Here is a 12,026-nt window from a genome sequence, read left to right on the forward strand (position 1 = left end):
AATGATGACCACTGGAAGCCTTCAGTGTTATCATCGACATCAGTATCATCAATAGTTTTGCCATACACCTGTGTAAGGTCTGTCAGAATGATTCTTAACTTTGTCTGGTTGCATCTAAACTATTTATTTGCCAGTGTCAGTCGCAGATGGCATCTTCAGGACAGTGTACTTTGCTTAGTATTAAGTGAAATGTGTTAAAATTGTTCCATATAAGATTTAGTGGCATGTTCTCATTACCCATATCCTTTTTCCTAATTAGATTAATTGTAGTATTTTGATGAAAAAAATACATAAAAATCAATAATAAAATATCCAGTGCTTACAAGAAAAAAAATGTATGTACAGAAAGCAAAAGTTTTTTTTTTCATTTTGTCCAGAAGTTTGCATGAATATTGTGTAACATTTATCTTAGAAATATAAAATATACTTTATGGTTTTATGATTTCGTGGTGTGATTTTTATTAGTTTTCTTGACACAGGTGAGAAATTTCTTAGAATATTTTAATGGGAAACGTATGAGATTCTGTTGTAAGCAAGAATATAGTTATTTTGAGTTAAAGGCAGCTGTGCCCTAACTACAAGTTCTTTCCCAGAGTATATTTTTCTCCTCATAGAAAAGATCATCATACCTTCCACCTATTAGACAAGCATGGATTAGCAGATGTTCATCGTGTTACACTGCTGCAGTCATTACACTTTGGTTATCCTGCCGTCAAGCGGCCCCTCAGTCGGCCTGAGTTCCAAAGTCTTAGTTTGGCGTCGGCTGCTGTCACTTCTTCCCTGACGTCAGTGCGACAGGGGTATATAAGATGCAGCCGACGCCATTTTCTTCAGTCTTTCTTGCCGCGCGGTGCCCGAAGCAAAAGCAGTTCTCAAGTGCCGGTCGGCAGGCTCCTGAGATTTTCATTCCAAATCCAGAACCAAAGTCTTCTACAAAGCTAAGTACCCCGTTGGGGAAACTTTATCTTGCCTCAGACTGATGTCAGTAAAAGTTGGTAACTGTATTTCTTGTGGGAAGCAAATACTTCATAAGGATTTACATTCTTATTGTATCCCATGCCTAGGCTCAGACCACGATGTCACAGGTTGTCGGTTTTGTGCTAGGTTTAACAAGCGCACTATTAAACGTCGGTTTGATTTTGCCCCACATTATTTTGGCAGAAAATTCAATTATACCATGCCGTCGGAACTACCGATGACCGGAATACACAAAAAGTGCAAAGACAAGGGCAGGCATCCGAGGCCCAAAACTGACGACGAAGCCTCTTCTAGGCCAGTCGCTGGTTTTCCAGTTTTCAGCGAGGCACCTTCGCAGCCCCTGACGACCGCTTCATTAGAACCACCGGCCATCTCTGACTCCCACGTGGAGATGACTGGGCCTTCGGACACACCGGATTTACAGTCTACCGAGACTAACCCTTCAGAGGGATTCGGAGTAGCTGAACAACCCGTAGCTTCACAGGGTGTTTTCAGACCTACTCAGTTAACCATTAAATCTTCTGCTAAGTCCAAAACTCCCTTAAAAACAAAGAAACAAATTCAGCATTCACCAGGGCAGGCCTCCATGCCTAAGAAACAAATGCTCAAAATGGCCAAAGACTTAATCACTCTGATCAGGGGGTCCCATCCCCCTCCTGATAAAAGGCCTAGACAGGATGCAGACTATGACTCATCCGACCAGGTATCCATCTCTTCAGATTCATCTTCAAACCTAGGATACTCTTTACCCCCTTATGAGGATTATGATGCTGAGTAATCAATTCCTTCAGCCTCTCCGCCAGAAGACTACTCCTTTGGGGAAACCTTGCATAGCATGAGGGAGCATTTCCATTGGGAGGGCCAGGATTATTCTGAATCCAAGAAAAGGCTCAGAGATTTCCTTTTGTTACCTCAACCACAGACCCCTTGCTATTTCGCCAGTGTTAGATATTGTGGATGATGTGTATTCTGAATCCAGTTTAAATCCTGATTCTTTACCTCCTGCTCCAGTTAAGCCTGACAGATACTACAGAGTTCCTGACTCTCACAAATTTCTTTATAAAAGCCCTGCTTCTGACCCTGAAACTATTTCTCAGGGCCCCAAAGGGGTAAAGGCCTCCTCAGCAAAGAATCCAGTCCCCTCTGACAGAGATTCCAGAGCATTAGACAGATGGGGGGAAAAAAGTATATACATCTGCAACTTTAGCAATGAGGGCCTTAAATTGCCAGTTTCACATGCTAAAATATCAGCAATATTTGATGTCTCAGTTGAAACAAAAAATGCTTTCAAACTCAGATCCTCCTAATTATATGGAAATGTAGGATTTATTGCATGCAGCTGAACAAGTGGGAAAACATACATTGCAATATGGTTTTGACTCATTAGAGGCCTCCTGTAGAGCAGCAGTTACAGGATCTGTCATTAGAAGACATGCTTTGTTAAAAGAACAGACATTACCAGATCATGTTAAAGCAAAATTATTGGATGCACCTTTGCAACAGGATGTTTTATTTGGAGTTAAGGCAGAAGATGTATTAAAGAAAATGGAGGATAAGGCAAAATCTATGCAAACGGTAAAGGATTTCTTACAGGTTCAGCCTCCTCGATTTAGCAGAAATTGGCCAACAAAGAATTGGTCCTTTCCAGTTAGACAGACCTCAAAGGGGCAGATACAGACGTCCAAGAGGTAGAGGTCAACCACAAGGTCCTTACAGGCCTCGACAATGGTGTGCATCAACCCAGAAAGAAGGGGAAGACAGGCCTCAACCTTACAAAAAAACAGCCCCAATGACTTCCCACTACAGCTGCCAAACAGTTCACTCTTGGCTGCCCCCTTGGGAGGAAAACTGGCACTTTTCTGTCACAATTGGTATATGATCACCAAAGACAAATGGGTTCTCAACATTGTATCTCAAGGTTACAGGTTCTACTTTCACACGCTGCCAAGGCTAAAAGGAATGCCAAATCTGCCACCAAATCAATGGGCAGAGGCTCAAAGACAAATTACAGCACTCATGGACATGAGAGCTATTCAAAAGGTACCAACACAGGAGCAAGGACAAGGATTTTACTCAAGACTCTTTCTGGTTCCCAGAAAGGACAAAGCCTGGAGGCCCATTCTGGATCGTTCTTCTCTAAACACTTACCTGGATGTTCCAAAATTCAAAATGTTGACAATGCATCAGCTTCTTCCCATGCTGGGCAAGAAAGCTTGGCTCGTAACTTTGGACCTCAAGGAGGCATACCTGCATGTCCCTATCAGACAAAACTGCAGATGATACCTCGAATTCATAGCTGGTTCAATGCACTACCAATTCTCTGCACCGCCCTTTGGCTTATCTACTGCGCCCAGGGTCTTCACAAAGTGCCTGGCACCAGTAATTGCATTTTGCAGACAGAAAGGAATTCAAATTGACTGCCTAATTCAAGCAGAGAGCAAGGACATTCTTGTAAAGCATCTGGCGTTTGTAAAAAAGTTGTCAAAACTAGTGCCCTCACAACAGATAATATTCCTGGGTGCCAGCTTGAATACAACGGCCCAGATGGCTTATCTCATGCCAGACAAGCAAGGACAACCAACTCAATATTTTCATTTGATGGCAGCACAGACCCAACTCCCTGCAAGAAAAATTCTGCAGGCCTTGGATTACATGGCATCTTGCATACTACTAATTCCATATGCCAGACTGCATATGAGGAAACTACAGTGGTACCTAAAGAGTGTCTGGGTACCTAAAGAGTGTCTGATCTCAACACTGTCAAAGTTTGGAAACAGTAATACCACTAATTCCTTGCCCTTCAACAGGAGTTTCGATGGTGGGCTCAAGCATGTCACCTCAACAAGGGACAGCCTTTCACTCAACCCACAGCCAGGCAAACACTGACAACAGATGCATTGGATTATGCCTGGGGAGCACACATGGCAGGAAAATGTATTCAGGGCAAGTGGCCCGCAGAACAAAGGCATCTTCACATCCATCAAAAAGAGATGCTAGCTGTACAAAATGCCCTTATAGCTTTCAAGGACCTTCTGCATCTAGGACAACTACTACTAAAGACAGACAACACCACAGTTATGTGATACATAAACAAGCAAGGGGGCACTCATTCTTATCCCCTCTGCAGACAAGCCATGACCTTGTGGAACACAGCTCTAACCTATTAAGTTCATCTGCAAGCACAATTCCTGCCAGGAGAGAAAAACACACTGGTAGATGACTTAAGCAAGAAAAGCCAAAGATGATCCTGATTGCTCCAGACTGGCCACGTCAGCACTGGTACCCAATCTTAAAGAACTTAGCACAAGGTCCACCCTGGATTTTGCCTCAAATCCCACTTCTTCTGACTCAGCACAACAATCAGATACCTCACAGCCAGCTAAAGACTTTAAACATGGCTGCATGGCAGATTACTTAGTCAAGCAAGCAATGCCTCTCTCCAAAGCTGTTATGGATGTCATTCTGGAGGCTAGAAGGCCTAGCACCAGGAAAGCCTATTTGGATAAATGGAAGAGATTCTGTGCCTGGAACCAGGCTCACAGCCTTGACCCTCTTGTCCCAAATATTCCTCAGATACTACAATATTTAACTGAGATGCTAGACAAAGGCCTCTCCTCTTCATCCATCAAGATCCACGCCTCTGCCGTTTCTGCTCATTACAACATGGACCCACCTATTTTTTTCTAATCCTTTGCTAAAACAGTACCTCAGAGGAGCTAAAAACATTAGACTGCCCTGTAAAGCACCAACTCCAACTTGGGACCTCAACTTCGTGTTGGAAAAATTAACTTTACCTCCTTTTGAGCCAGCTAACTCAGCAGATTTAAAATATGTCTCTTGGAAAACTGCTCTGCTCCTGACAATAACCTCAGCATGAAGAGTTTCAGAATTACAGGCACTAATGGCAGTGGAACCTTTCATCCTTTTCCACCAAGACAGGGTGTCTTTACGAACAAACCCTACTTTTATGCCAAAGGTGGTATCAAGTGTGGCTCTAAACCAAACTATTCACTTGCCAACTTGTTATCCAAACCCACAGAATAAAGGGGAGAGACTTCTGCATTGTTTGGACATACACAGGCAGTTACGCTTCTACTTGGACAAAACCAAAGCTTTCAGGAAAACTGAGCAATTGTTTGTAGCATATGCTGCAGGAGCACAGGGAAAAGCCATTTCAAAACAGACCATTTCAAAATGGATAGGACACTGTATACGTTTCTGCTATACACACCATGGGAAAACGTACCTAACAGCATTAGGTCTCATTCCACCAGGGCAACAGCCACTTCAACTGCCTACCTCAGAGGGGTACCTACCAAGGACATTTTGGAAGCAGCAACTTGGAGTTCTGTACATACCTTTACCAAGCATTACCATCTGCCTCTTTATTCTAAATCCAGAGCTGGCTTTGCCACTGCAGTGCTGCAGGGCCTTATAGCCACCCCTAATGCCTTATAGAACCAGCCACCCTACCTCAGCTTTGGGATTCTACCCAAGTGTAATGACTGCAGCAGTGTAACATGATGAACATAGTACAGTTTTTCCATGCTATGGAAGCTGATTACAAAAGGAATGAGGGGAAGAAAAGTACAGTTTTGTACCTACCATAAATGTAGATGTTCAAGTATATACACTGCTGCAGTCCAGGTTATCCTCCCTCCTTCCCCTCTTACTTGCTGGTACGTACCCAAGTCTTCTACCCTTTACTACCTATGGGGAGCATTTGCTGGTAACTGAAAGTTTTTGATTGCTTTTCATATGTATGTTTTATTAGCAATTTGCATTGCCTACCTTTTTGGGGGCACCTGACATCTGGGGCAAGAAAAACTGAAGAAAATGGCATCTGCTGCATCTTATATACCCCTGCCGCACTGACGTCAGGGAAGAAGCGACAGCAACCGACGCCTGACCAAGACTTTGGAACTCAGGCTGACTGAGGGACCGCCTGATGGCAGGATAACCCAAGTGTAATGACTGCAGCAGTGTATACACTTGAACATCTACATTTATGGTAGGTACAAAACTGTGCTTTTTTTCCCCTCATTCCTTTTGTAATCAGCTTCCATAGCATACTCCACACTGAGGCTAAATAAAATGTTACAATACTTCATTTATGAATTTGTCAGCCTTGCTCTTTAATCATTTCACCTCTCACATCTGAAGTTTTTGCCAAGGATAATGTATATAACAATGTTTCTGTAACTGTTTTACCACTTCACATCCACTGTCGCCAAAAACCTGGTCAAGCTCTTAGACTTCATTGCTCTTGTATTGTGTACTGTCACAAACAGATGCATTCTTTTCCTTCCCCAGGGATCATAAATCTTTTTAGCCCTTTGTAGCATTATGGATCAGAAACCTGATAACCATTTAGAGCAAGTTCACTAATTAGCTGAGCTTTGCAAGCCAAGAAATATGTTACTCTGGCTGAATGTGAGAATGAAGGAAAGAGAAAGGCAGGACTTGAACCATAAAATTACACTTTTTAAAATAGTTATGTTATCACATCTATTTTTTTTTTTACAATTCAGCAGACAGTTTCTGCAGATTATGTAACACATATGTAAGAAACTGACATTGACACTCAAACTCACCATTACATCTCTGTACTTCCATTCTAAATGAATGGAACTGTAATCTAACAGGAAAGACTACGGTGAAGTAATTTCTTTAGCTGTGCCCTGTCTGTGCATTATGGGCAAAAAGTAGCTAATTAAGAAAACATAAACATGTCAGAATTTCTGCTCCCATTAGGGCATTCAGGGCTAGTTCTTTTGCAGCTGGCGGGTCTAGCCTGTGTAGAACTTTATGACAATGTAAAACAGATATGTTTGTCCATTTCTTCCCATGGTTGTCTTGTAAATATTTGAAAACTGAGTCATGTATGTGCTTATGTTTACATCAGTTATTTGTGTTTTTTTTGTAGGGAAATGGATATATGGTGCCAGAACTTTCTTTGCTCCACCCTTCCTGCAAAGCAAAGGCAAATGCCACACATTACATTCTTGAGACTTCACTGAATGACTGTGGAACACAACTGCTTTACTCTCAAGAAGTAGACATTTATCGAAATTTTGTAAGTATTATGAACTCTTTTATGCACATGGCAAATCATTGAGAATTGTGTCAGGTTCTCTTAAATATTTGACCAGCCATCTAAAAAGGCAATTGGTCAAGTGAGAATGTTACATATTTCTGTCAAATATTGCACATTCAAAGGGTGACTATCTGGATTAATGCCCATGGTAAATTCTGTAAACAAGTATTTTGTGTAAGCAAGTAGGCTTGAAAAAAAATAAGACAAAATGATGAAAGCCATGAGAAATGTTAAGTTTTTTGTATACACAAATGATATTAGCTTGTAAAGAGGTCTGCAGCTGAACGCATTTGTATATTTTGTTCTGTTCTGAGTGAAATTGACAGATATTCCTTTAATTATCTACAGAGTTATTAGCTGTTTTTTTTTCTCATTGCTGACTGTTTCTATGGAGATAAGCTGTCTAGAGGTGCAAGCAATTCATCTTGAGAGTTCTCGGCATACTTTAACAAGGGAAATGCAAAATTTAAAGTTACAAGGCAAGCAGTTAAGTGAAAAATAAAGTTTGAAATTATTGGAAGTGAAAAAGAGAAAGCAACTTCCATAGCAACCTTAATACTTTAATGCATTTAACAGAATATTGCATAATTTACTTTTATTTAAAGATAGTCAGTGCACTTTTTCTTAAGGCTAAAAGTTAATGTTTTCTGAAAGCATACAAGCTGTTTTTCACTTCTGGGAGAGGAGCAAAGAGAAGAGAAGAACAGACACCAATCAATGTAAGTGGGAGCCTATGGCTGCAGCTGTTGATTTGGTGCAATTATTTCTTACTGTATGGTTAAATATAATTATTTTGAAGGTGTACACCATTTTTTCTTTGTTCTAATTTAAAAGGTTATGGGAGCATTATGAAACAAAACAAAACTATATATATATATATATATATATATATATATATATATATATTTTTTTTTTTTTTTTTTTTGAGAATTTTCATTAAAACAAAATGTCTTGAAAATGTGATATAGGTCAAAATGGAGATGACAAGGAAAAATGTATAAAAGTTCAGCCTGCCAAACATTGGTGTGTGTATGTAAAAGTTGGAAATACACATTCAAAAAGAAAAAATGTATAAAAGTTCAGCCTGCCAAATATTGGTGTGTATGTAAAATTTGGAAATACACATTCAAGAAACTGTCATGTATAACAGGTGGTAACAATAAATCTGATGTCAAGTTTCATTCTATCCTCAACTGTTGGGTTTGGATCCAATCCTCAGGTCGAACTTGGCCGTTACTTTAGCTCATGGCCATCAAAAAGCTCTTGGGCTCCTCCCTTACCCATAATGCACCAACCCCTAACATACCTCAGATCTCATTTGCTGCTTCACAAATAAGACATGGTCACCATTTCAGCTCTTGAGTTGTTTTAGAGATAAGATTTTTTTTTAAATTTACTTAATAAATCTTATATATTTGGATATTTCCTCCCTTTTTTCTTGTACGCAAACTGTAACCCTCTTTACCATAGTTGGTATTTGCTTCCCTTTTTTCTTTTTAATATAATCTACACATTTTTGTATATTAATACCATTGTTAGTATTTCTAACTCTAACTCTCTTTCATACCTAAAAAAAAACGGTTTTCTTCTTTTCTTCTGTATAATTTTTTACTGTTGGTAAGAATGTCAGAAAAAGTACCTTTGAGGTTCAAAAAAATGTGAAAAGTATGCATATAAGTTGCCTTTCTTGGATGCCCATTCCCTATATGTATACTGTTTAGGGCCAGCTCATCTAAAGGATAATTAATTGCAGCATATGCCAAAATTTTAAGCCACGGACTATTGCCGAGCATAAAAATAAACTTATACTAAAAGGGTTGCTTCCAGCACCCTTTTCTGAGGTGATTACTGGAGCTCAATCCTCCAAATCTAAAACTAAGGAGACTTTCTTAAAATCTCTTAAACCATCAGGATCTCCGGCTTCTTCTTTTTCAGATCCTCCCAAGAAAAGGCAGAAGTCAGAGCCAAAGACTTCCTTGACAGTTTTGGTGCCAGATCTAACAACTTCTTCTGTGGCTCTGAGCACCTTGGATCTGACACAAAGACCCAGTACCTTCTAGATTTGTATCTCCATTTCTGGAACTCCAACATTCCAAGTCCCCATCCTTGGCATTCTCTTGATCTTCATGAGGTCTAACTGAAGCTGATGTGGACAGGATGATGATATTTCTCACAGCTCAAATTCAAATGGGAGTTATCCTGGCTTCTACCCATACAGATCAGGTAATCCATCCTTTTGTCACTCCACCAATAACAACTCCTTCCTTGTTCCAACCCATCATTACAGAGCCCTGGATCAGAGTCTTCCAGATCTGTCTAGTTCAGATCTGAAGATGGTTTTATCTTTGGGTCCAAATATACCTCTGAGTGCATTGGCTCCTACATCCTCTGAGCTGGATTACTCCTGGAGCTGAAGTGGTTCTGTCAGATCCGAGGTGTTGAGAGTCGATGCTGAAGTTTTTGGAGCTGTCTGTACCCCTTGAAGGTTCGGCACTGGACAGCTCAGCTCTGACTTCTGCCTTGGGCATATTGCCTTTGGGGCAGAGGGAGTGGATGGGCCAGAAGCCCGACTTTTCATTTTTGTTGTCTTCCTTCTCCCCAGAGCATTCTGACTTTGAGATGGTAAAGAGAGATGTTCATCGTGTTTCACTGTTGCAGTCATTACTCTCGGGTTATCCTACTGGCAGGCTACCCTCAGGCGGCCAGAATTCCAAAGTCTAGGTCTGGTGTCAGTTGCTGTCACCTCTTCCCTGACATCAGTGTGCCAGGGGTATAAAAGATGCAGCCAACGCCATTTTCCCCAGTCTTTCTTGCCGCGTGGTGCCCGAAGCAAAAGCAGTTCGCAAGTGCCGGTCGGCCGACTCCTGAGATTTTCAAATCCGAATTTCAGAACCAAAGTCTTCATTAAAGCTAAGTACCCCATTGGGGAAACATTTTTCTTGCTCCAGACCGATGTAAGAAAAAGTTAACAATTTGGGAAGTAAATACCTCATAAGGATTTTCACTCTTACCGTATTCCTTGCCTTGGCCCTGATCACAACGTTGCTAGCTGTCGGTTTTGTGCTAGATTTAACCAACGCACTATTAAGCATCGGTTTGATTTTGCATTTCATTACTTTGGCCAAAGATTTAATTATATAATGCCGTCAGACCAGCCGACAACCAGAGTTTACAAAAAACACAAGGACAAGGAAAAGGATAGACATCCGAGGCCCAAAACCGAAGATGAGGCCTCTGCTAGGCCAGTCACCGGTTCTCAGTGAGGCGCTTTCGCAGCCCCTGGCGCCCACTACCTCAGAGCCACAGGCTGCTTCCGACTCCCACGTGGAGCTGACTGGGCCTTTGGATACTCAAGGTATTGGACACTTGGAAATCATTCCCTCAGATGGGTCCAGAGTGGCTGAGCAGGCATCGGCTTCTGAGGGTGTCTTCAGACCTACACAACTATATATTTAGCCATCTTCAGTTTCAAAGACAAAGACTAAAGCAGCTCTAAAGACAAAGAAACAAGTATGGCATTCTCCTACTCAGACTATCATGCTTAAAAAACAGATGCTCAAAATGGCCGAAGACCTAATTACTTTGATCAGGGGCTCCCATCCCCCTCCTGATAAGAGGCCTAGGCAAGAGACAGAGTATGATTCTTCTGATCAGGTTTCTATTTCCTCTGACTCCTCTTCTGAACAGGATTACTCCATGCTTCCCTATGAGGATTCTGATGCTGAAGAATCCATTCCTTCAGCCTCTCCTCCTGAGGATTATTCTTTTGGGGAAACCCTGCATACCATGAGGGAGCATTTCCACTGGGACAGCCAAGATTATTCTGAATCTAAGAAAAGGCTCAGAGGCTTTCTGCTACTTCCTCAGCACAGACCTCTTGCTATTCCACCAGTTTTAGACATTGTAGATGATGTATTTTCAGAGTCCGGCCTGTCCCCTGACTCTACCCCCTGCACCTGCTAAGCCAGACAGATACTACAGGGTTCTGGATTCTCATAAATTCCTATATAAAAACCCCGCTGCTGACCCAGAAACTATATCTCAGGGTCCCAAAGGGGTTAAAGCTTCCACTGCAAAAAAAACCTGTCCCCTCTGATAGGCATTTTAGGGCTCTAGACAGATGGGGGGAAAAAAGTATACACTTCTGCTACCTTGGCTGTAAGGGCTTTAAATTGTCAGTTTCATATGCTTAAATATCAGCAATATTTAATGTCACTGCTTAAACAGAAATTGTTGACAAATACTGAATGTTCAGAGAACAAGGAATTGCAGGATTTATTGCATGCAGCTGAACAAGTGGGAAAGCATACTTTGCAATGTGGTCATGATTCACTGGAGGTCTCTTGCAGGGCCGCTGTCACAGGTTCTGTTATTAGAAGGCATGCTTGGTTAAAGGAACAGAATCTGCCTGATCATGTTAAAGCAAAATTATTAGATGCACCATTGCAGCATGATACTTTGTTTGATACTAAAGCAGAAGAGGTTTTGAAAAAAATGGAGGATAAAGCAAAATCCATGCAGACAGTCAAGGATTTCTTACAGGTACAACCACCCAGGTTTAGCAGGAACTGACCTTCTAAAAATTGGTCCTTTCCAGTGTCAGACAGACCACATAGAGGCAGATACAGGCATCCCAGAGGCAGATCTCAGCCCCAAGGCTCATACAGACCTAAACAATGGGGTGCTCCTACCTCCAAAAGCAGAGAAGACAAATCACAACCTTACAGGAAACAGTCTCAATGACTTTCCTCTGCCAGATCCAAGCACTTTTCTTTTGGAAGCCCCCTTAGGGGGAAAACTAGCACTTTTTTCATCAAATTGGCAAATGATTACCCAAGACAAATGGGTCCTGAACAGTGTCCCAAGGCTACAGGTTCCATTTTCACACTCTACCAAGGTCAAAAGGTATGCCAGACCTGCCACACAATCAATGGGCAGAGGCACAAAAACT

General features: G+C 41.5%; 1 protein-coding gene across 1 annotated transcript in view; it reads left to right on the plus strand.

Annotated features, from left to right (window-relative positions):
- The window catches only part of TGFBR3 (transforming growth factor beta receptor 3), a 2,354,992-nt gene that overhangs the window by 1,797,051 nt on the left and 545,915 nt on the right, over positions 1-12,026 (plus strand). The window contains exon 10 of the mRNA XM_044085660.1: positions 6,905-7,054. Within this exon, the coding sequence (XP_043941595.1) occupies positions 6,905-7,054 (150 nt within the window). The remainder of the gene's footprint in view (positions 1-6,904; positions 7,055-12,026) is intronic.

This window comes from Protopterus annectens, chromosome 10.part0 (genome assembly GCF_019279795.1).
Source record: "Protopterus annectens isolate FY-2018-M chromosome 10.part0, PAN1.0, whole genome shotgun sequence".
Taxonomy (NCBI): Eukaryota; Metazoa; Chordata; order Ceratodontiformes; family Protopteridae; genus Protopterus; species Protopterus annectens.